This window comes from Scophthalmus maximus, chromosome 18 (genome assembly GCF_022379125.1).
Source record: "Scophthalmus maximus strain ysfricsl-2021 chromosome 18, ASM2237912v1, whole genome shotgun sequence".
Classification (NCBI taxonomy): domain Eukaryota; kingdom Metazoa; phylum Chordata; class Actinopteri; order Pleuronectiformes; family Scophthalmidae; genus Scophthalmus; species Scophthalmus maximus.
Genome location: NC_061532.1, coordinates 13,023,564 through 13,046,909, shown reverse-complemented (window position 1 = coordinate 13,046,909; position 23,346 = coordinate 13,023,564). Strand labels below are relative to the sequence as shown.

Genomic DNA, 23,346 nt, shown 5'->3' with positions numbered 1-23,346 from the left:
ACAATTACAATTACATGCGTAATCCCAACCCTGACCCGACTATAAAATGCAATCCTGCGTCTCTGTCTCTCTCCAAAGGTTAAAAACTCAAACTTGTCCTCAAAGTATGTGGCCATACCAGCAAACAAGTGTACCCCTCGCCGACACACACGCACACACTTTCCATCCATCCCAGCAGACAATTAAACTATTGCTATCGACTTGTGGGGCGATACAATGAGCAAAACATTCGGTCAAACAGTTGTGTCCAGCAATTTTCATAACATTGGTTCTTCTTAAAAGCATTTTGTGTAATGAAGCCTATCACACACTTTAGTTGATGGACACAGACACAAAACATATTATAAGGGTTCATTAATAAAGCAAAAATACTTTTTGTAGATCTTATACGTTGATTTATTTTACTGCACCAAAAACATTTTATAAAAAGCATCAATAATAAATGTTTGATTCTTATAGCTTTAATACCCCACAATCTGTAACTTTACATTCATACTTTGGTCTGTCGTTGCAAGTCGGCACCTCTTCCAATCTCTTGAGGACATCAACACCCTCAACCATTTGTCTAGAATTTAAAAAAATACGACATTAGCAAAATGTAGGACAAATACATATTATACAGAATTGACTAACTGCTGTATGTGTTATACAAACCCAAAGGCGACATAGGTCCTGTCCATCCACATTGTTGGCTGCAGGGTGATGTAAAACTGGGATCCGTTTCTGTGGGGACCCTTGTTGGCCATCCCTAGCATGCCCCGCTTTGAGTGGGAAATAGCAAAACTTTCATCTAAAAAGGAGAAGGGGCACAAATTCATGTGAACTTATAGATAGTGTAAGTAAATCTACAAATCTTCACATTCACGGTGTGTTCTTGTGGAAATATTGGATGTCTTCGATTGTTTATATTTTTTTACCTTCAAATGTTGGTCCATAGATTGACTCACCCCCATTACCTTTTCGTTCTGGAGAAATATCTAAACAAAATTGAAAGAAACAGTTATTTTTTGCAGAATCACCAAGGTCTAGTTACAGAGTGATACTGAATAACAGTTCTGACACATTTCCTCAATCTCACACTTTGAAGATTTCAAGTGCAATTCTAATACAAACAAGGGTTGGGTATATATGCTCTATAAGAAGAATGAGTGATATGGGCATGATGACCAGGAAGTAAGCAGTGTACACTGTTTATTTTATTTAAAATACAAAATCAGATAAGCTCAAAGTCAATTAACCCCAGCCTTTAAGAACACCACAATCCCATTCACATCTTAAATCAGAATATTGATGATATATTGATATATGTCTTTCATCTCTACCAGTGGGATATACATGTCCCCCTTGGATATGTACTGTATATCCAGAGAGATCAATAAAACGCCAATGATACTAACATTGAATGGGCTGTATTTTTATTCTAACGGTATTAAATTTGTATATAAAAAAAAAATCCAAACTAAATTAACATTGTTACAGGACTGGTATAAAATAATTATACAGTACCTCCACCTTGCACCCAGCCACCGGGCACTACCCGATGAAACAGAGAGCCCTTGTAGCAGAGAGGGAAGCCACTCTGTGACAATCCTTGCACTCCTGTGCACAGATCCTCAAAGTTCTTTGATGTCTTTGGACAAATATCTGTGAACAGCTGAGCAGGAGGGAAGACAAGGTGTCTTGAAAAACCTCAGTCACATCCAACCATGAAATCTGGTCTGAGAAGTCACAGGGGGTGATACAATCTGGTGGTAAACCATGTGAAAATACATGAATGTGGATCCTGTGCCTCGTGGGTCAGAGTTATCTCACCTCAAACAACAACCTCCCCGCCGCTTCCCCTGCTATCTCAATGTCCATGTAGACAAGCCGGTGCTACAATGAAAGCACATGGATATTTTTTTTCCCATTTTTACTTGTGAGAGTCACTAATTACTGACTGCAGAAAGTCATAAATTGCATGTTAATGAATAATCCAATTATGGACTGAATGATTTAAGGCCCAAAGTGTTTGAAAGTCAAAAAAAAATTCTGCTCCCATTTTGTAACCACATAATGTACGTTATTTATGTGACTGTGGTGTTTACTTGCCCCAAGTTTCTGGAAGTGTTTTATGCAGTCGTCCTCGGTGAGAGCCATACAGAAAGCCTGTGGCCGAGTGAAAGTGAAACCCCAGTAATGCTTCGCCCAGCAGGCAAAATCCTTATCATTACCAAGGAGAAGGCCGTCACCACAACGCAGCTCCTTGAATCACAAGTGTTGAACAATGAATTTGGTTGTGCTGATTGTATTTTGTTGTGTTGGTGACTTTGGCTTTACAGTAGAGCATTACAATCCAGAGCAAGATCGTGCCGTTCACATGTTCACATGTTCACCTCATCATTTCAGATGAAGTCAATGTAAGAATCTATTGCTTGGGTAGAACCTTGAGATTATTTTACTTTACTTGAGCATTTCCATTATAGAATACTTTCTACTATACAATATTTCTGATTATACTCACAAAAGCTATGATCTGTTTATAGAAACAATGCGATGTAATGTCTTTTTTTTGTACAAATGAATCAAATCAAGCTCCCCTTTTTTTAAATTTCCAACATTTAATGCTGCTCACACAGACATCGTTACACAATAATCCTATGATAACAAAAATAGTAACCCAGTAGTGCTATAATACTGGTATTGTCAATATTCTACTGCCTAATGATTAATTTTCATTGAGATTTTAAGCTTCCTGTTGTTTTGATTAGACTGTGCTTGATTGACTTTCATATTTGTTTGTTGAACTTGTACGGGTGGAGCAGCACAAGTTACAACTTTATCTTTTACATTAGTACATGAAGATAACATCATGCATTTCCCAGCATAGCGCCGAGTTGGGCGGAGTTCTTATCAGCCACAGACTGAAAACACCTGTGTGGGTGTTTACCATGGCACCTTGAAGCACGTTTTTGAATGTATGACATCGACTTGTTATGATATTACACTGGCATTGCTTCTTTTGAGTAAGAAATCTGAAATATGCCTTTCACCACTTATAGACTAGACTAGGTATAAAGCACTCGCCACACATTCCAAGCCCTGATTGGACAGCACTTTTTACTCTTCATGAAAGTTGTATTTGATGCAAATATAACCAAACAACGTACCCCCTTTTATTGTTGTACAGATATGCGTCCCAGTCAAATTGAAGCAGAGTTTGAATGTTGGGGTCCAGGAACTCTTCAAAAAAACTCCAGGCCTGTTCTTCGAAGGTTTCTTCGTTTCCTCTTACCGGAGTGAATCACCATGGTAACGTAAGCTGAACGGCTCGGAGATAGGAGATCAAAGAAAGACAGTCATGAGTCCAAACTACTGACCAATCAGATCACTGGAAAACCAGCGTCATCGCTCTTCAGGATCCTGACTGGGACAAAAGAGTTACCGCCCACTTTTAGAACGGCTCCGCTTCCGGAAGTGAGTTTCCGATTCACTCACTCATTAAATCCTTATATAAAGAGATTTAAGCCTGGAAACAAACCAGCAAACCACGAGATTAATCGTTACCATAAAACATTTTATTCGGAGCAAATAAAAGTAAAGAAACAACAACAGTCTTCAGTCAGAAACCAGTCTTCAGTCTGTAAACAAAGACTCGTATCCACAGCAACAAGCATTTGGAGGCGCTTTAATATGACGTTGATGTTAAAATATCCGGTCTCGTTCAATTTCGTAGTGCCTTTCTTTCTACCTTGTTTTCAGGGAGCATGTTGTTTGAATAACGAAGAGCCACGTGTACGTTATAGATTATAGGTTCTTACATTAATTCATAGTCAATACTCACGTTGTTTTTAATGCCAATGTGATAGTTTACGCGGCAACTAGGCAGCATAGTGTTGAGAGAGTCAGAGGAGTGGAACGCGGCCCAACGGCGCCACTGTTTGAAAATCCCCAGCGCGTTGTTCTTGTTTTGTGTTGACAAGTAATTAGGTTTTTCTACACTTTCCTCGCCGTTAAATAATTGGCACGAACGCATTCCGGTGTAGTAATGGGTGTTCACGATCTGTGGTCTATCGTGGAGACGGTTCGCGAGTCGGTGCCATTGTACAGTTTGAGCGGAAAGACACTGGCTGTCGATCTGAGTCTGTGGGTGTGCGAGGCTCAGCACGTCCAAGCCATGATGGGGAGGGTTACCAAGCCCCACCTGAGGTAATGCACACACACACACACACACACACACACTGCACTTCAAATTAATTCTTCATTAATTCTAGCGTCAATTCTGATTACCTTTTTTGCCCTGCAGCTGGTCATCGGTCTGATGTGCTTTGTTTTGTGTGTGTAGGAACTTGTTTTTCAGAGTGTCCTCCCTCACACTCATGGGGGTGAAGCTCGTCTTTGTCATGGAAGGAGAAGCCCCCAAACTCAAAGCTGAGACCATGAGCAAGAGGACAGAGGCGAGATTCGGTGGACTCAAAAAGACCTCTGCTCCAAAGTCTGCGACCACCACCAGCAGAGGGCGCTTCAACGCTGTTCTCAGAGAGGTTGGTGACTCCTCTCTCTCTCTCTCTCTCTCTCTCTCTCCCCCTCTCTCTCTCTCTCTCTCCTATCCTGCAGCTCTAATAAAGTGTAAATCCGTGTTATTTTTAATAATCACACTCTCTCTCTGTCTTTCTCTTGCCTCCACAGTGTGCAGAGATGTTGGACTACCTGGGTCTGCCCTGGGTGACGGCCGCTGGGGAGGCCGAGGCCATGTGTGCTTATCTGGACTCACAGGGCCTGGTGGACGGCTGCATCACCAACGATGGAGATGCATTCCTGTACGGAGCCCGGACCGTCTACAGGAACTTCAATATGAATAGTAAAGTATGTTTGTGAGAGACCTCCTCAATCACAGACAGTGTACAAAGCTGAACCCATATCACTGAATCATTGAAAGGCGACTATGTCATCCACTAACCAGATAGTCAGTGGTTCGCAAAGTCCACATGCCGAAATGTTGTTGGGCGAGAGACACTGAACCCCCCCCCCCCCAAAATACTGCCCCCGACAGCTGTGCCAGCAGTGTGTGAATGATGTTTGATAGAAAACAAGTGTGAATTGATGAATGTGACTTGTACTATGGAGCACTTTTAATGTGCTATATACCATTTATTAAGCAAAAACCTTTTTATGGAGAAATAAAGGGTAAAAATTCTATGATTTCAGCTTTGGTGTGTAGAAAAAAAAAATATCATCTTGGGATTTATGAAACATGATGGAATTTTTTTGTACCTTTTATGAACCAAACAACTACCAAGAAAATAATCGACGGATTAAGCGATAATGAAAAAGAATTGTTATTTTTTTGCATTCTGTTGACTGTAAAGAAAACCCATCACATTATTGTTCCTCACTTTTCCCTCCAGGACCCTCAGGTGGACTGTTACCGGACCTCTCGGGTGCAAACAGAGTTACAGTTGTCCAGAGAGAACCTTGTTGGTCTCGCCATCCTCCTTGGTTGTGATTACATTCCTAAGGTATGGAGGAGCTTTTGAAGTTTTGCAAACTTATCGACATGGTTGACCAAAGTTTAACTATGCATTTTCATACTTCCCTCAGGGCATCCCAGGTGTTGGCAGAGAGCAAGCTCTTAAACTCATACAGACACTGAAAGGACAAACACTTCTGCAGAGGTAGGAGACAAAATCCATGCATGACTTACTTCCTTTCCTACTAGTTGTTCATAACATGTGTTGTACTGGTGAATTGTAACTTTTCTCCGGTCGCTTCAGATTCATCCAGTGGAAGGAGGATAACCTGGGTGTGTCTGAGGGAGTTGTGAAAAAAGTTCCTCACTGCCACGTATGTCGACATCCTGGTGAGTGGTGCACTGCTTTGAACTCTGACCTCTGTGTCTGCTCTTGATAAAAGGTTGTTAGTAATATGGGGGGTGTCCCACTTCTCACACATGGATGATTTTAAGGCTATTTCACCTGTCGTGGTAAAACGTACACGTATGTGAGAGATGTCTGAACATGCCTCAGATTTTACAAGTGTTGTCTTCTCTCTTTCTCCTGCTTGATAAATATTTATTCTGATTCTTTTTATTTTAAGGCTCGGCAAAGGCACATGAGCGTCGCGGCTGTGTGCTTTGCGACAGTAAGCATTTCTGTCAACCTCAGGATTTCGATTACCAGTGTCCCTGTGACTGGCACCGCTACGAGCAGACCCGCCAGGCTTCGTCTTTGGACGCAAATGTCCGGAAGTAGGTGGCTTTCTGTAAATAATTATCAGCATTACAAAAGTTCATTGGTGCAAGTTGCTCAAGTGGCAATTTATGGATGATAAATTTGAGGGTTTTGAACATTTGTAGAAGACCACAACAACAGATATTTGCTATGCTTGATATATATTTTTTTAAATGTTAAAAATCATTTTCAGAGGGGATTGCAAAGGTGGGTTGGTTTTCATTTTAAATTCAGTCTGTTCAGGTGTTTTCTTTCTTTCTAAGGAAAACACTGGCAAGCCATGAGTTCCCTTTCACAGAGGTACAGCTGTTTTCATCTGCTATGGTTTATATATGTTACTGTTTCATACACTGGAATAACAATCTATAGTTTATGTTTATTTTAATATTTAGATTTCCTTTTGCAGATCATCCGGGAGTTTCTGATTTCCAAAGATAAGCCTGTGTCACATTTCAAGAGGAGACAGCCCAATATGCTGTTGATTCAGGTAACTGGTTAATTTAGATTACTTGGTCAGCTTGTTGTTTATATATTTCTTTGGTTTGGATATTTCAAATATTTTTTTCCAGAAATTTGCCCATGACAAGATGGAGTGGCCGAAGCACTACACCAGCGAAAAGGTTCTAGTCCTGATGACCTACACAGAGTTGATGAGCAGGAAATATGGCAGAGAAATGTCCTCCCAAATCAAGCCGCTCAGGTTAGCTCAAGTTCAATTTTTTAACATGTCCCTGAAATAGCTGAAATGAAAGGAGATTACAATTTTTGTTTCCTTCAAAAGAATATTGAAACCAAGAGTGAGGAATGCCATCGCATGCTTCGAAGTCATCTGGAGCACGCCAGGTCAGTTTTAATCTTGTGGGGAAAAAATGGTTTGACACTAAACAGAGAATCTCATCAGATTAATCAACGATTCCCTGTTTTGCTGCGGTTTTCCTTCTTGCATATTAAAATATGAGAGAGGAAACTATATCAAACAGAACCCACTCTGACTTGAGTGACACGACTGCTGCGTTAAGCGGAGGCTGGGCTGCGGGGGCGCTCGTCACCGGGTTGTCTGTTAGTGACTGGCTGTGAGGTGGGGTTCAGAGGTGGCAGATCAGTCACAACAGCCACTAGGTGCTAAAGTGGCTTCCTCCTCAGGCTGGGAAAATCTGTCGTATCAAAGTCCTCACTAACAAGCCCGTCTGACATGACTGGCCTGAGAAAGTCTCAATCGGCTACTGACTAATGTGGTTTCTCATCACAAATTGTTTTGATACATCTGCAGGATGTAGATCATGGGCATACATCTGATGATAACTCAACATTTTAATAATATTGTTACTTAAGTGTCTGATTAGAAATACATGGTTTTACAATAGTGTCTCTAGCAGATGAATGAGTGCCTTTATCTAAAGTTTTTGGATGGAAATTGGTTGATTTGTGATAAACATCGCTACTTAGCTGCCATATTCTCTAAATACGTTTTTAGCTAATTATACTCATTACTTACATGTTGTGTGTTTCTTGTGTATGAAATAAGGTTTTCCAAATTAAAAAAAAAATTATTAATGATTAAATGAAATTTTTAACATGTGGCTGTATATTAAAAAAGTATTTGCAGATGTTTTTTGTATACATTTCAAGTTTGTCTGCTGGGGTTGCATTGCAAAGTCAAATCATTTATTAAAGAAAGTTATGTTTCTTCAAAATAAATCTCAAAATTGTATATCATTGTATATATTATTATAATAAGTCAAAAAACAGCAGCCATTTACTGCAAGCTAATTTTACCTGTTTTTTTCATTCTTCTCTTTTTATACTGCAGAACATTATATGTTTCCTGAGGATCATCCTGCAGAGAGTCAACATGAGGTGAGGACAGTGGAGGAAGAGTCTCTCTTTCACGTGGCCTTCCCAGAGGTGGTGGAGAGATACCGGAGAGACAAAGCTCTGGCTGAAGAAAACAAAACCAAAAGTAAGACAATTTAATATTCACTTTAAAGAATTGCATGTCGAAAGATAAATGCTTTTTTTCTGAGTAGTTTTTGTATCTATGTTTTGGTCTTGGAAGCTTACCCTCGTCGGACAGTCACATTTTTCACATGACATCACAGACATAACGGGCTAGAAGACAGGCTTCCCACGCCGGGGTTCTGATCAAAGGCACCTGGAGCGTTTCCTTGTTTTTTCAAAGTTGTCTGTTACAGCTGCTCTGACACCTGAAAATGTCGAGTTTGTCAGCTCGGTCGGTTCACACCAAAAGCTTTGATGCAGCCGGGAGGTGTCTGACTCACAGGCCTCGCTGGCACTTTACGCAGGTTGTGCTCCGCTCCACCTGGTCCTCACCACTGCAGAGCTCCGCTTTCTGAAACGGAGACTGAAGAAATTTCAATCAGGAGAAGAGCGAGAATATTATCAGAGTAGCTTTGAATTGATTCATATAATTTTCGTAAGATTTTCTCTCTCAATTTTTCTTTTACAGAAAAGAAACCAAACCGGAAAAAGGAGAAGCCAGCTGACGTCTCCGATGGTATTACGGAGCTCTTGGCTCAGATGAGCCTTCAGAGTTCTTCAGCAAATGCTACCGCTCAACCACAAACGCCACTCCCTACCATTTCAAACACAGAAAAAACTGAAGTGGTGGTTTTGGGCACTCCTGTGAACCATACGCAGCATAGAAACACGAAAAAGGACCCCAACGTTCTTGGTAATTGCCCCACAACTCCGCCGTCTCATGCCGATTCAGAGGCTGTTGCTTCACCGTCCGCCTCTGCTGCTATCGATGCTCTACACCTGAGTGATATCGACTGGGATGCTTTGTCCTTCACGTCCTCTCCACCGCCGCAAGTGGCTAAAAACCAAACCACAGAGCCCACGTTAGATAAATCCCCAGACAGTGACGTCAGGGAAACAGAGGACAAAAACACCCGGCAGAAAACATCAAGTGATGTCAAACAAGCAGATTCCAGATCTGCTCCAGAGCTGTGTTACACCGAGTGTCCTCTCAGGGACAGGGTGCTCATGAGGAATGCCGCCAAAGCAATAAACCAGGAGGTACGCAATGATGTAGTCACAAAACAACTGAATCACGAGTTAGCCTCTCTCGAACACATCTGTCCTCACAACACGGACTCAAAACCAAAGAGACAAATCTCCAGTGAAGGTGATGGTGACAGTAAATTTACAGGAACCAAATCTGATGTCAAGAAAAAAGAACCACTCGGTGATGAAAGCCAGTGTGTGAGGAATAAGGCAGAAAGAGAAACTCACACTTTCGTTCTTCCAGCACAAGATAAAAGTACGCTCAAGGACAAACGTCATCGCCCCCAGAAGCCTCCCCAGAAATATAAATTTGTCAGGGTGGCCACGTCATCATCATCATCATCATCATCATCCTCCTCCTCCTCCTCTGCCCCACCGCAGAGGTCGCACTCTGACCTCGGTCGAAGTGACAAAGACAGGAAGGTGCCGCAGACCACCAAGAAGAGCGTGTGTTCGAGCGTGTGTTCCTCCAGCGAGGACAGTGACACAGAGAACAAGCAGCTCGGACCTCAGAGAATGGTTAATTTGAAGCCCATAAACAAGATCGAGGACGGCTTCATCACAGAATTCCCCTTGAGACCGATTTCTGTTCATAAATCAACCAAACAAACAGTGAAACCGGCTCATTTCCATCAGCCACCGGGACCAAAATCTCAGAGACGACGCGCAGATGTCGAAACAGACAAACTAACACCTGTATTGACTAAAAGCCAACTCCAGGATCTCATGGACGGCGATGTGCTCTCTCCGACTCCAGGTTCACCCATCACTGTGTCAGACAGCGACGATTCTGTGCTTTGTAGCGAGAGTCCACTGCCACTGGCAGAGAGGCTGAGGCTGAAATTTCTGAAGTGAGCAGCATCGTTACAGGATGACGGACAGGAACATTTAAGTTATATCATGTTCAATGTGAACAATTAATCAAGGTCTACTTACTAGCTTTTAGCCAATTCGTCAAATGACAGAAAATGAATTAGTAAGGTTATTGATAATCCAATAATGGTATTTTCTTCAAGCAAATATGCACGTAATAAATATGATAAAGGTGTTTTTATTAATGGGGTGCATTCTGATCTTCGTTGAATTATGTTTCGAGATTGAAAACCTTGACTGGTTGCAAGGCCAATGCAAAAAAATATATAAAAAATTAAATTTGTTCAAATAAACAAGTTCTTCAAGAAGCTCTAACCAAAGCTTGTGTCTCTGATTCCGAATCTAACCGGTGAAAAGTTTTTGCAGATAAGCACCGTTTTAAGTATTAAACGCCGCATTACGGCACCACAAGTGCTTTTTTTGTTTTTTCCTCCCACTGCTCATTGACAAGCACACAGGACACTGAGCCATTGGTTTTTTTTACAACCCACTGGTGTTGTTCCCCTTGATCATGAGTGAGGCCTTACTCACCTTTTCAGACATGAAAGGTCTGGCAGGAGCTTGGTGACAGCTGCCCAAATAACAACTCTGTTCCAGCTCTTAAATGTTATTTTTCTCCCTAAAAAACAAGTGCTGGACATGGAAACAGTTGGTTGTACTTTACAATTTATGTCCTTAATCTTGTGTCCTGCTCTTGTTGAGTGTATATGTTGGGTAGAAAACAGGCACAATAGCATTGGAAACGAGGACGAAAGTGGTCAAGTCTGTTATTTGAAGGAGTACAGGGCTTTTAACACTGTGAATTATTTGTCACTGTAAATGTTCATCATATACAGACAGGACGACGAATGATGCTGACACTGAACCTTCTGTTGCTCTGACATCTCACTTCATGATGATTTTGGCCAATGTTTTGTTTTTTGGGGGGGACGTCTGACTTCCAGACTGAGGACACACGCGGGCCTCACTTGTCAGTGAGGTGCGAAGGTCCCAGGTGAAAGCGCATCCTCCCACTGCTTTCCCATTAAGACGGATCACATCAAACCGATAATTGTCGCCGTGCAGACTTTAAAGGGCGATTCCGCACAAAAGGAATCTAATTATTTTTCTTTCCGTCACATTATCCGCCTATTTAGCCTTATTCACACCCCAGTGCCAACCTCGACGACGTCCTTCGGGAAGGTAGCATGTTGTCACTTGAGGTTTTCTTTGAACTTTTTTTTTTTTTTGCGCCTGAGCTGTGAACCCTATAAACCTCCGGAGATCTGCTTCTATATAAAAACGCTTTGGCTAAAATCCCCTTCACAGTCATCCGCCCTGAATGTCATCCTTAGCTGCATAGACGCTGCGAAGTCTCGGGATATTATTATTATTTTATTTTTTTTAAAACATGGACCCTTTTAACATGGACACTGTTACAGCTGAAATCCTGTCTGGATGGAAGCGCCACGAGAGCCCTTATGGAGAAGACCGGGACTCGCTTCAATCCGCGTCACCGGACTCCTCGATGGACTCCATGTGCTCCTCGCCGGAGATGTGCTTCTCCGGCGGGCACCAGGACATCGGCGATCTCTCGTTCGCCTTCGCCGGACGCAGGGCGGCGGCCGCCGCGGGAGCGCAGCAGGGGCCGGGCAAGGCCAAGATGTCCACCAAGCGACGCGTGAAGGCCAGCGAGAGGGAGAAGATGCGGATGCGGAGCATCGCGGAGGCTCTGCACCAGCTCCGCGACTACCTGCCGCCGGACTACAGCAAACGAGGCCAGCCCCTCACCAAGATACAGACCCTCAAATACACCATCGAATACATCAACAAGCTCTCGGACACCCTGAGCCGCGCGTAACGCACGCGCAGTGGACCAGGTTTTACGCACAAGATTCGTCCTCTTCTGGACATTTGATGGAGTTAGTTTTATATCTCTGCTGAGTAGTGCCACGTCTTTTTGATAACTTAATGCCATTTATAATTTTTTTTTCTTCCTTTCTCCTGTTGCCCTTCCCATGATGTAAATATTGTTTTTACGGGCACTTGACAGTTATTTTTTCGTATATGAGACTGCCTTCGTGGGGGATTATGAATTCAGTGTTTTGGAAACAAAGGCTGTTAATTGAGATGTGTATGTTGATGATGGGTATGAAATACAACCGTGCATATGTATTGACTATTCTCATGTTTGTGTTAGAATTTTAGAACACCACATGATACTTATTCAAAACATTATGTAGCTGTGTGATATTTTGAAGTTTTGTTGTGTCTGAGAGCTGTTAAATAATGAATGCTGTTGTTTTTGTAAAGGACAAGTAAATATGAAAGTCTCCACATATTCTTTTATGTATCAAATGAACCAGGTTTGTTTAACTTTTATTTTTTTGGAATTTTATTTTACAAAATCCATATGTTTTCTACAGAAGCATCTATAATAAATTTGTATTTTGTGTTGAACTCGTGGCCCAGTTGTTTAATGAACCGTCTTCGGGCTGAAGAACAGATGGAACACGCGCGTCAAGTCCATTCCTCCAATCAGAATACCAGAATACCAAACAACCTAAATTGACAGCAGCAAATCAGCCAATCAGACGCCGGTATTCTTCCCGTTGGGCGGTGCCTTTCACATAATGTTGCGTCTCGCAAAGGAATCCCGACCTGGGATGTTTCTGATCCTCATGCAGCCGCCGCCATTTCAAAGAGTGAAGGGGCGACAGACGTCGTAGGGATCTTTTGTACATCTCTCTTTTTTTAAATATACATCTAATATATATTTTTTTATTTTTTACTAGCAAATAGGAAAATTAAATTATCATAATTTGAATCTACCTCGCCTGCATCACCAAATGAATGTAAGTCATCTCTCCCTTTACATTTCACAGGCGCCACGCCCCTTTTAACCACAACATTTAACCAGACGCGTTCCTAATAGGGTTATTATTTCGTAAGTTTATTTGAATTATGAAAGTGGATATCCAGACGTTAAATGTCTGCCTATTTAAAACGAAGCAGCTGTTTTGGACACACCACGGTGCCTATCAGGGTCTGCTCTACGATGTCAGTTCCAGGAATTAGACAGGTCCAGCTGTGTTCAACATTACCCCCCTAAATGTTTAAACAGTATTAAGTGGTATTATCAGAGACATGTAGTGTATTTGTTGCACACATTCCCTGTGCTGGTCCCAGCTCCTCACACGCCTCTCAGGATCAGGGCACATTTGTTTCCATGACGCTCGTCGGGCCTTTTGGCTTTGCAGACTTATGTTCTTTAAAATAACACAGATAATGTATATATGTATATGTGACTGTGCTCTGTGGCTTGTTTTGTTTTTTTGCAGTCTTTATTGTCATTGTCATTAAGCAGTCTGCACCAAAAGCAGTGGCACTGCTGCACAAAACTTTTGACTAACTCCTCACAATATACAGTAATGTGCAATATCTGAATCCAAAAAGATGATCTGATATAGTTAAAGATTGCTAGAATGTATTTGTAAAATTGGGAACTATTACAAACATTTAAGAAATATATCACAATTCTATTCGACAACATCACAAACTACAGCCTCAAACATGACCATAACAAACATAACACTGAATCATTCAACAGGAATTCTAATTGAAGTGAAGTACGGAATAAACGGCACACAACGTGACCATAATGCAGGAGTACCTGTATAACTGAAACTCACGAGTCTGCACAAACTAGAAGACGAACATGTTTCAGACGCTTATTTTCCAAATATGTAAAGTGTCAGTTTCATGCTTAACTGCCCAACCCTCCATCCATAGTTTTCCCCACATCACTTAAGCCGCCTTTCTTCCCGATCCACACTCCAGCACATACACTTCATATTTACAGCAGTGATCCTGATCCGGGCTTTGGGGTATTAATAATTTCCTTGCGATTGGATTTGAGTTGCAGTTTTACTTGCAAACTTGACACCAGTTCCCGGCGAGAGGCATCCACAGTATGTCACATACCAGTTGTGGAACAATGCAGCGCAGAGGTTTCGTGTTTCGAAGATCTGCTGGGTGACATTTTAACAACATTGTGTCACGTCGTACACCCACATGCCTAAATTTGTTGCTCGTCGGTGAATATTATAATCAAACATGTTCTCATACAATATCATTAAGTCATTGCAGGAAAGCAAAGCATTCCAAGAAAACGGTTCCCACACCATTACATCACCCCCACCGACCTAGACTGTTGGAGGTGTTGTAATTGTTGATTGGACTCAGATTTTAACTTGTCATCAAATATTATAAAAGAAGCAAATAACATCTTGCTTGATTACTTTACAGCTGCCGGGGAATTCAGAATTTATTTCTGCATGAATTTATGTTAAAATGTTTTCTTCTTTCTGCAGAGAGTATATCTGCAAGTAGAAGTCTTTTTGATGATAAAAGAATATAATTGTGTATTATGTCTTTTCTGTTTTGTGTGTAGTAAAATTAAGAATGTTACTTTTAACGAATCCATTACCGTTGTGGTTGTATGTTATAATTTATTTTAATCATTTCAGATGGATGCAGACACAGATGAGAAGATGACAGAAACTTCAAAGACTTTCAAGGGTGAATCTCGGAGAACTGTAACCGAATACAAATCCAGGTCTGTCCTGTTGTCTTGTGCAGCCTTATACTCTAGTTGTGGATACACAATGGTTTTTAACCTGTTTGTCAAGAGCAGGCAATGGTAAGAGAAAATCTGGACTTACCCATGATCAATTTTTTTTCCAGTAACATCCTACTGATGTATTTTTGCCCATTTTGTTAAACATGATTGAACTTGGACTTTTTGATAATGCCAGTTTCATATATATGTGTGTATATATATGTATATATATATATATACATTATATTCACTCAGTGGTCGCGGGTTCAGAGGGCGTGGTCGAGGGGGCCGGATGAATCGTGGTGGCATGCGTGGTGGGCGAGGAATGATGAAGGGATTCGGTCCACCTGGACATGGGAGGGGACGAGTGAGGGGTGGAGCCATGAATGGATTTGCCCCCATGAGGTAAAGTATATATGTCAAAGTGTTTTTCCTTTTTTTATAGATTCACTCAAAAATCTAAACTACCACTGATGCAGGCTGTATTCAGGTACAATTAATATTGGATACATATCATTTTTTATCTTATCTTTGCAGGGGAATGGGGCGGATGTGTCCTTATCCGAACCTTAGAGGTCATCTAGGTAGGTGTGGACCAATGGGTATGGGCCCTCCTCCTCCACCTCCCCCTCCACCACCGCCTCCCATGCACCTCAGAGGCCCCTTCCAACCCATGCACAGGTAACCACCTTGCACGAACACACAATCACACATGTAGGGAACCATGCACCAGCTTTGGCTTGATTCATAGTTTGTCTATGATAACCATATATTTCAATAGCCATACCTTTTTAATCCAGCTATTTTTTTTCACTTTTTTTTTTGTTGAATCACTCCTTTCACTGAGAAGACTTTTTTTGTTTGTTTCTCAACTGACCGTAGAAATCGCTCTCTTACATCACGGCCGGTTTCTGGGTCAGGAAAAAATTGTTTCTTGTATCGCTGTTATGTTTGTACCCGTCTGTAGGCATGGACCTCCTCCTCCACCACCTCCTCCGGGTCATCCTGGTTTCAGAGGACGACCACCTCACCCACGAGGCCGTGGCATGCCGCCCCTTGGACCTCCACGCCACTTCCACCCGCGCGGCCCGAGAGGGTAAGAGCTCCTTGAATATTAGCATCATGCTTGAGCTTTGCAGGTAACACTTCTCTACACTTTGCCTGCGCCGTTTATAAGCTTCCTAAATGGATTTAAAATACACCTGGGAAGCGTTTGAGACGATGCTTACACCAGTTGTGTTCCTTAAAATCCATGATGCAAATATGTAGAGAGCTAAAAAAGACTGAGGGATGTGACACACATGCACAGTCCTTCCTGTCCCTTTCTCTAAATCCCCATTATTTAACTTAATTTTCTCTACTCTTAACTTACCCTCGAATTATCGCACTTCTCTTTCTCTTTGTCTACCAAATATAATGAAAAATACCCAAATAGTCTTACGACAACAGTTGCAGAGTTAAATAATATTAAGTTAATTTGTAAATTAAAATTATACTCACTCACTGCTCAACTATTTCAAGTCAGACTCTCAAACATTGCATGGAACGGATGAAACGGGACAAGACATTTCACTGTATTTTGCCTGTCACAACGTTCACAGTTAGTTCAGGGGGGATGACATCCGTGATTTAATAATTCAGATGGCTGCTCTTATCAGAGTCTACCCCTATTGGCGTAAGCCAAGAATCCAATGTGTGATTTTATCCTTTTACACAGCTACCACAATGGACCGGTCTCTCCTCCGCCTCACCCCCCACCTGGCAGAGGCCAGAGGTGGCCAGGGCCCCCTGGTGGCCGACGCTTTTAACACAGCCTGCCCATAAAAAACAATAAACAAAGTACACAAGCAGAGCCTAAAGTGGTGCAGTGAACGAAATGCCCCTGAATTGTGTGTTCTCCAAAGCCTCTGAGTATCTTTATGACATAATCTGTGGCCAATTGTCTGGTTATTGATATTGTCTACTGGCAAAGAAATAATGTGTAATGGCTAAAGACAAAACCAGGACACACAAAATGCCTCAAAACTTAATGTAAAGGCATTTTCACATTCTGTTACCAAAAAAACCCTGTTGATATTGTAGGAAATACTTGAGATTGTTAAGAAAGGGACTGATAAGATTTAATTAAATGTTGTGTGGTTCTTGTAACAGTCACCCCCGTGAGCCTTAAGAAAATGTCCTGATTCTTAATAAAGATTTTTTTTTAAATGGGTGACCATGTATATTTGAAGGTGGGGGAAATGAAAGAAGGCGTACACAGCAGCCCTCTAGCACCACTGTAAACTAGTTTCGTACATCTTGGACCTCTTAACCTTCCCTTTTGTTACATGGAAGTACTGTAGTTATGTATAATAACCTCACAAAGCAGTGCAGCAGATATTGTTTAACACTGACACACTGACAAGTGAAAAGATCACAGTATTCATGAGTATTTAATGATTTATTATTTGATATCCTTAATGTGCAGATATTTCAAGTTATGACTATTGCTGTTTGGAACATTCATGTTTGTCTCCAGCAGTCTATTGAGGAGGAGAAGGCATTATAAATGAATAGTATACTGAAATACATATATGTAGTAGTCTTTATAAACGGAAGCACATTCGAAAAGTATTTGCTTCACTTAAGGATAAGAATTTACTCTTCTCTGTGTTTAGTTTTCTGAAGTGTTACAAATACTTTATTCACTGTACTTAACGTAACGTTTGTGAACCTGTGAATGTGTTTTATGAGAATCGTCAGGACATATGACTTAAGCAGTGAAGAAAAATAAATAATAAAACTAAAAATAAACTCAACTTCTCTTTTTTTTTTGTTTATTCCCAAAACAAGTCTGAGAGTTGTCATTAATATTTTCCAACATATCTGAACATTGCACACAATTATACAGAACTGTTATATAGAAGAATGAGCCCCTAATGAACATAGCAGTTTATAAGCATTCAGTGGATGTCAGTTAGTCATTTCTGTCGGCTTGCTGAGGGCTGTAATTAATTGCAGACCAGAAAAGACATAATCTTTGAATTTCATCTCATGGTGCAGAGTCCAAAAATGTGAAATTTTTATCTGGCTGGAGGACTCTGAACCACTCCACTTGCTGGGGCATTGAGAGGCTTGTGACTGAAGGTCATGTCACTGCTAAATTTCGGTGGTAGCATGTCTAAAAGGAGGACATCATCTGCAAAGGATAAGCACTCTGATATGACCAAGGACTGTCATATTTTCTGTCTGTTATATCAAGTCACTCAGTAATTTTAAGCAGTCTTCAAAGGAGTTTTTTTTTTTACCCATGTTCATTCTTATAATTAAATGTTCTTATATAATTTGTCCTATACTCCCACATATATATGTAATCCTCAAGAAAAATACAATTGTATTGCTGTACCTGTTGTCTTAATAACAGCTACAACTACAAAATTAATGTTTTTACAAAGTACAGATTTTAAGTCATGTAAATGCATGTGGCAGTCTTTCCCTAAAGGCAAAAAAAAACATCTATTCTTTTTACTGCCTCTTGGAAGAACTACTGGCACACACAAGGAGTCAACATTATTTCTGAAAGAAAGAGCATTTTATTTTGTCGAGTTACTCAGATGCTGCAGATGCCAAAGTCATTCCATTTAGCAAATGAGCCACAGACAGGTGTTGCACTCTCCTCTCCCCTCTGTCTGTCTTTTTCCATCTCTTCAGCACTCTTTCAGTACATTTTGCTGGCTCCTCGGTCTCTGCAGTCCCTTTTTCTTCTTCTTTCTCCCTTTCGTTGATTGTAACTGCTGTTGTCTCCTGAAGGGGGGGCACAAAGTACAGCAAACCCACCAGGAACCCAGGCCTTCCTTCACATCTCTTTCCTTCTCCAACAGCGGTGTGTCACCTAAGGTCCGGCACTTCACTTGAAAAGGTGAGCCTCTTCTTGTGTGTTAGTCCCTAAACCCCTCTTTCTCTGATGCCTGGAGACTCTCTCTTTCAGGATGGAAGGTGAGACAACTGCAGAGTTGTACCCGACCAGGTGAGACATACAAGTACTCCTCATAAATTAAAAACGACTGCACTGAATTACATTTGGCAGCATCTCGTTACTGTGTACGCTGGTTCCCACTAGAAGATTCAGAAACTCGACCTAAAATCTTTTGCAACACTTAACTACAGTGTCGATCATACACTGTTGTTTTGTTTCTGCTGGTGAACATTATGCATCACCATAGTTATACCAGTTTCCAATGCATAATCATGATGTGTTTTCATATAAGTGACAGTATCGTCAATATAGTGTCAATGATACAGTGACAAAAATACCAACTGTTTTTGTGTTTACTGAGTATGCCTATGTTTGAATAATGAATCATATATATGTAAATACTGCATATACATTATTATATTATATACATACATAAATTATTACAGGAGCCACTTCAAGAAGTTAAGTCATATGTATATGTAAGTTTCTCAGGAAAGAGCTTTATAATTGGCTTGTGTAGTGTTCAGAAAAAAAATTGTTTGTTTTTTGTGGCATATTTATGTAAGCGAGTGATCACAACATGCAGAAGAATTCCTGTGTATTTTTTTGAGCTGATGTTTATAAACTTAAAGTTACCAAACAAAACAGAATTAAAGTGTGGTTTAGAAATTGGATAAGAAAATTTCTTTCATAATGACGTTATATCTGCAAAAAAAAAATTAAAAGTAAGGCCAACATTTATAATCACACAAGATCCCTACAACCATACTCAACACCAGGTCTATGCTAAAATGAGCAGGGACTTCAAAATGGCTCATTTATATGATTTGTGTTGTATAGCTGGAAATAGACAGTCTCTCAACCTTCCTCCCACTACTTCCTTTGTGGACATGACCTACTTAATGATTAATGTTGGAGTGTCGTCTCTGAACGACAGCAGCCTTTTAAAGCAGGAAGGGAGGGCGAGGGTTAAGTATTCTTTAAATAGAGCAATGGAGATGGCCAAGTATCAATGATGATAAATATAGGGACTATTAGGAAACTTGCAGGAAATTCTAATAACAGGAAGGACGAGTCGTTAGTCGCTCAGAATAAATGAGCCCTGATGCTTTCACTATTGAACAGAAATTTATGTTGAGTCCAGTTGATTTTTTATGTTTTGCCTTATTAACTCTTGTACAACAATTATTCAATAAATGCAAAATGTACTGTTTTGTGTGCTGTGTCTTGTGTCCTACAGTAAATGTTTAGTAACAACCCCATCCAATAAAAAAATAAGAAAAACATTGCTGTATTAATGTAGAGCTGTTAGAATCTTATAAATGAGAGCTCAAATCTAAAGTAGTTCTTAAATACAGAATGTTATTTATTGATCGATTGATTTCATGTTGTTTTGCCACAGAAAAAAACAATGAAAACATGAAACAGTTACATGGTGACATAATGGATGCAAGTTCTCAAGTTCTGTAGCTGAAGATGACCTGTCTTTGTTTGATAATGGTCTCTATTGAATTATACATGATGAGCAGTTGAGACAAGTGTATAATAGTTTTACATTTTGAATGTTTTCCCAGATGCTCAACATATTTACTGATGTCTGAGAAAAGACATCCAATAAGCATCTGCTGCGCATCGCTGCATTCACTGGCTGGGCTTGTCGTCAACGGGGTGGTCCTTCCACATGGGTTCAAGGATGTGATCTGGAACCTTCTCCATGGTGGTCTGACAACATGAACAGAACAAGAGGGGGGAAAATAAATGTATTTATTCATTTGTGGGCCACAGGCTTAGTGGAATCTTACTCATTTAGATTTGGGAAGAGAAGGACTCTTCAGTGCCGCACCTTTGTCACCTCCATGGCTACTCCCTCTGGGAGGTTCCTCTGGATGTATTCGAGGAACACCTGAGCTGTGCATCCCGTTAAATGAGACAACTGCAAGACAGGAGACAGTACAATTTAAACTGATGTGATAGTCCTCATGAACCATTGTACTTAATGAGAAATTGCTTTATAGCCTTCTGGCACAAATGGCCTGTCTAATGGGTTTACACCAGGTTTAGAAAAATCTAGTAAAATAAGTGAATAAACTACTTAAAGCTGCATGTAGAGCATGATGTCTTCAGATGAATAATATCTGATTGCTTCAGGGGTTTCTGTAGTTATTAAATCAAACTGTGTTGAAACTCCTCACCTCAATGCACCGGTAGTGTGTCCTCATCTCATACTGGACCCTGTGTTTATTGAAGATGTGTACCGACTTAAGGAGCGTAAGTCTGTCTATCTCCTTGCCAGGTTCGTAACTATTGCAGAGCAGAGGAAAAGCACAACGAACATGGCGGCATTAGGTTATACAGTCAGTAGAAAAGTCATCATTGTTAGCTTGTAGGAAGACTCACACTTTGCTGATATTGACGCCCAGCTCTTCAGCTGCCAGGGTGGCAAAGTACTCATAGCTGTCCAAGACGGCCCTGTCATGACCTTTGACCAAAACTGACACCTTCTGATACAGCACATCAGGCTCTTCTGTGACAGTGACCTGCAAAGAAACATAAAATGTGCATGAGTGAAACTCTCACTTTTAAACTATTAAAATGTTATTACTGAAAAACTGAGCTGTCTTAAAACAGCACTAAGTAAATAAAGTATTCTGCTGTTGATTTACCAATGAGGGTGTTGATGAAAACACTGTTGCTGTATGGAAGAAAGTGCTGGGAGTCTGCGGAAGATGGGACCTGCAAAGACAGAGCAGTGAATCATTTCTGGTACATTAATATTGTTACCAAAAATCCTGTAACTTTAAGACAACTACCTATTATATATTTTGCTTTTGCCCTAAAACTCAATCTTGTTTTTGAAACCACTGACTGCTGCAATTGCAAACACGGTGAATGCTCCTGCATGGAGTAAAATATTCAGCAAGCAGGCAAAAAAGAAGAAGATATTCTTAAGTCCACAAATAGATGCTATGATTTTTAAACTTATGTAGAAATCATTTAGGGCAACACATACAGGTACTAATAGAAATAGACAGATACTTATGTTGCAGCTTTTTACGCTTTTGCATGTTAACTTTACTAAATAGCAATCCTCTAATAATAAGAAAATGATAATTGCAAAAATGCAAAACGACCCATTTTGTGACAACTTGCAGTCCAGATATTTACAAGTCGTGTGCTTGTGTTTGTAACCATTATAAATAATCTACATAGACTTCATATAATAAACACTGTTACATACCTGATTATATTATATTTCTTGTGACCTGAACGGGCGACCAAAGCTCTCGGTCCCTGGAAATAAATACACTTACATTAGTGGACATTTAGAGATTCAGAGGAATTTGCTGCCGTCAGTTGCCAAATTGTGAGCTTTACTGACCATCTACATTCAATCCTTTCAAACTCCTTAGACTGTCAAGTTAGTTATTTGCTCGCAGACATTGGGCAACAGAAAGAAAAACGTCGGTTACTTTACCAAATGTGAGATTCCTGTGAGTATCCTTGCCAAAGAACACAGTTCTCGCCTGAGAGCCATGGGTGCCGCCATGTTTTTTGAGCCAAGGAAGGACAGAAGGAGCTGTCACTTTACAATACTGCCCCCATGCGTACGGGAGGGTTTACTACTACCACATGGTTTACCACCACTTTCACCATAAACACATTATCAAAATCTTTACTATTGCATAATATGTGTTTTGAAAGGTACCTGGGTCTGCAGTACTTGTACTTTACTCAAGAATTTTAGTATGTTTTTTTTATTTTATTATTAATGCCACAATAACCTTCTAATAAACATCAGTGAACATTTAGAGATGACATTTGCTGTGTAACCACCATGCTACAACTGCTTTCAGTGACCAAATCCATCAGTGACCATCTACATTTAGTTTTCCTAAATTAAACAATTTGTCAGGTTAGGTAGCTGTTCGTAGATGTTGTGCAAAACAAACAAATATGTCAGTTACTTTACAATGTATGGCTTTATAATTTTTCCCCTAATCACATAGTACTATAATAATTTGAAAATATGTACCTTAGAACTAGATTTTAAAACATTAGCCTTCTCTAAGACAAGGGCCACGAGATTAGGTAATATTTTACTATAGTGGAGGAAAATATTAAGCAAATGTGCCATCAGAGAGTTAAACGCAAACATCTGTGGATTGTTTTGGGTCCCTGGGAGACTGGGACCATGGCACACTTAGTATTGGCATTGCAACCACAGGACCAATAGTAAAAACCTATATTAGAGCCCATCTGATATATCGGTTGGCCGATAATATCGACAGATATGTGTCTTTCACTGGTATGCGCTCGGTATGAAAACTTTCATTTTACAGAATGAACAATGCAGATTACATTTAAAAAACGTTCCTTTCCTTCACTCAAATTCTATATATTTGGTTGTATTTGCTTCTCCTTTATAGTTTTATAATATATTTGATGGTTAAACTTCCATGCTGGTATTGCTACAGTTGCTAAAGTAAAAACTCTGACGGCTATGGTTACTTTTTAGATCACAGATGTGCGCACAAAGCAAATGACGAATCTATAAACGCATTCAATGTCTGTAATCTCTGCGTCTACTGGAGCGACAGATATGAACACTTGTCCCACGACCACATGCTATATGGTATCATGTCTGTGGGCGCACACACACACACACACACACACACACACAC

The 23,346-nt window shown here is 40.5% G+C and overlaps 5 protein-coding genes across 11 annotated transcripts; 3 read left to right on the top strand and 2 right to left on the bottom strand.

Annotated features, from left to right (window-relative positions):
* Window positions 1-378: 378 nt before the first annotated feature.
* On the bottom strand, window positions 379-3,300 carry ppil6 (peptidylprolyl isomerase (cyclophilin)-like 6). 2 transcript variants are annotated; one of them, XM_035617851.2, is made up of 7 exons: window positions 3,150-3,300; window positions 2,092-2,244; window positions 1,813-1,875; window positions 1,507-1,654; window positions 918-977; window positions 655-790; window positions 379-565 (listed from the first exon to the last, which is right to left on the bottom strand). In XM_035617851.2, the coding sequence occupies exons 2-7, from the start codon at window positions 2,137-2,139 to the stop codon at window positions 454-456; spliced, it is 567 nt and encodes a 188-aa protein (XP_035473744.1). In that variant the 5' UTR covers window positions 2,140-2,244; window positions 3,150-3,300; the 3' UTR covers window positions 379-453. The 2 variants fall into 2 exon arrangements, with proteins under 2 accessions (XP_035473744.1, XP_035473745.1); XM_035617852.2 differs by lacking the exon at window positions 2,092-2,244 and having other exon boundaries at window positions 3,150-3,275.
* A 140-nt stretch (window positions 3,301-3,440) lies between these two features.
* On the top strand, window positions 3,441-10,424 carry LOC118290269 (flap endonuclease GEN homolog 1). The gene is made up of 13 exons (XM_035617819.2): window positions 3,441-4,188; window positions 4,325-4,523; window positions 4,669-4,845; window positions 5,388-5,498; window positions 5,581-5,654; window positions 5,754-5,839; window positions 6,076-6,226; window positions 6,473-6,509; window positions 6,616-6,696; window positions 6,779-6,909; window positions 6,991-7,052; window positions 8,020-8,169; window positions 8,677-10,424. Exons 1-13 carry the CDS (start codon window positions 4,028-4,030, stop codon window positions 10,089-10,091), a joined length of 2,835 nt encoding a protein of 944 aa, XP_035473712.2. The 5' UTR covers window positions 3,441-4,027; the 3' UTR covers window positions 10,092-10,424.
* A 667-nt stretch (window positions 10,425-11,091) lies between these two features.
* On the top strand, window positions 11,092-12,540 carry msgn1 (mesogenin 1). Its single transcript, XM_035617853.2, has one exon. The coding sequence runs from the start codon at window positions 11,500-11,502 to the stop codon at window positions 11,947-11,949; it is 450 nt and encodes a 149-aa protein (XP_035473746.2). The 5' UTR covers window positions 11,092-11,499; the 3' UTR covers window positions 11,950-12,540.
* Window positions 12,541-12,755: 215 nt separating this feature from the next.
* Window positions 12,756-19,873, top strand: si:ch211-51e12.7 (uncharacterized protein LOC336335 homolog). 5 transcript variants are annotated; one of them, XM_047328767.1, is made up of 7 exons: window positions 12,756-12,943; window positions 14,618-14,706; window positions 14,965-15,114; window positions 15,247-15,390; window positions 15,677-15,805; window positions 18,570-18,607; window positions 18,677-19,873. In XM_047328767.1, exons 1-6 carry the CDS (start codon window positions 12,938-12,940, stop codon window positions 18,601-18,603), a joined length of 552 nt encoding a protein of 183 aa, XP_047184723.1. In that variant the 5' UTR covers window positions 12,756-12,937; the 3' UTR covers window positions 18,604-18,607; window positions 18,677-19,873. The 5 variants fall into 5 exon arrangements, with proteins under 5 accessions (XP_047184723.1, XP_047184720.1, XP_047184722.1 ...); XM_047328764.1 differs by having other exon boundaries at window positions 18,499-18,607; XM_047328766.1 differs by having other exon boundaries at window positions 18,570-19,873.
* Window positions 19,874-20,001: 128 nt separating this feature from the next.
* Window positions 20,002-22,287, bottom strand: mrps10 (mitochondrial ribosomal protein S10). Of its 2 annotated transcripts, none has more exons than XM_035617843.2 (7): window positions 22,140-22,287; window positions 21,903-21,955; window positions 21,328-21,397; window positions 21,062-21,201; window positions 20,857-20,965; window positions 20,508-20,597; window positions 20,002-20,386 (listed from the first exon to the last, which is right to left on the bottom strand). In XM_035617843.2, the coding sequence occupies exons 1-7, from the start codon at window positions 22,209-22,211 to the stop codon at window positions 20,306-20,308; spliced, it is 615 nt and encodes a 204-aa protein (XP_035473736.2). In that variant the 5' UTR covers window positions 22,212-22,287; the 3' UTR covers window positions 20,002-20,305. The 2 variants fall into 2 exon arrangements, with proteins under 2 accessions (XP_035473736.2, XP_035473737.2); XM_035617844.2 differs by lacking the exon at window positions 22,140-22,287 and adding an exon at window positions 22,044-22,062.
* Window positions 22,288-23,346: the final 1,059 nt, after the last annotated feature.

What these genes read in the sequence shown, in the direction of transcription:
- ppil6 (XM_035617851.2), bottom strand. Translation starts at nt 2,139, where the DNA reads ATGGCTCTCACCGAGGACGACTGCATAAAACACTTCCAGAAACTTGGG. An exon ending in AACACTTCCAGAAACTTGGG is followed by an intron (nt 1,876 to 2,091) that starts GCAAGTAAACAC and finishes CTTTCATTGTAG; the next exon opens with CACCGGCTTGTCTACATGGA. An exon ending in TGGCTGGGTGCAAGGTGGAG is followed by an intron (nt 978 to 1,506) that starts GTACTGTATAAT and finishes AATTTTGTTTAG; the next exon opens with ATATTTCTCCAGAACGAAAA.
- LOC118290269 (XM_035617819.2), top strand. Translation starts at nt 4,028, where the DNA reads ATGGGTGTTCACGATCTGTGGTCTATCGTGGAGACGGTTCGCGAGTCG. An exon ending in ACTTCAATATGAATAGTAAA is followed by an intron (nt 4,846 to 5,387) that starts GTATGTTTGTGA and finishes TTTTCCCTCCAG; the next exon opens with GACCCTCAGGTGGACTGTTA. An exon ending in TCCCAAATCAAGCCGCTCAG is followed by an intron (nt 6,910 to 6,990) that starts GTTAGCTCAAGT and finishes TTCCTTCAAAAG; the next exon opens with AATATTGAAACCAAGAGTGA.
- msgn1 (XM_035617853.2), top strand. Translation starts at nt 11,500, where the DNA reads ATGGACCCTTTTAACATGGACACTGTTACAGCTGAAATCCTGTCTGGA.
- si:ch211-51e12.7 (XM_035617839.2), top strand. An exon ending in AATGGATTTGCCCCCATGAG is followed by an intron (nt 15,115 to 15,246) that starts GTAAAGTATATA and finishes TTATCTTTGCAG; the next exon opens with GGGAATGGGGCGGATGTGTC. An exon ending in CACCCGCGCGGCCCGAGAGG is followed by an intron (nt 15,806 to 18,498) that starts GTAAGAGCTCCT and finishes TGTCTCCTGAAG; the next exon opens with GGGGGGCACAAAGTACAGCA.
- mrps10 (XM_035617843.2), bottom strand. Translation starts at nt 22,211, where the DNA reads ATGGCGGCACCCATGGCTCTCAGGCGAGAACTGTGTTCTTTGGCAAGG. An exon ending in AAGAAATATAATATAATCAG is followed by an intron (nt 21,398 to 21,902) that starts GTATGTAACAGT and finishes CTGTCTTTGCAG; the next exon opens with GTCCCATCTTCCGCAGACTC. An exon ending in TTTCATCAACACCCTCATTG is followed by an intron (nt 21,202 to 21,327) that starts GTAAATCAACAG and finishes GTTTCTTTGCAG; the next exon opens with GTCACTGTCACAGAAGAGCC.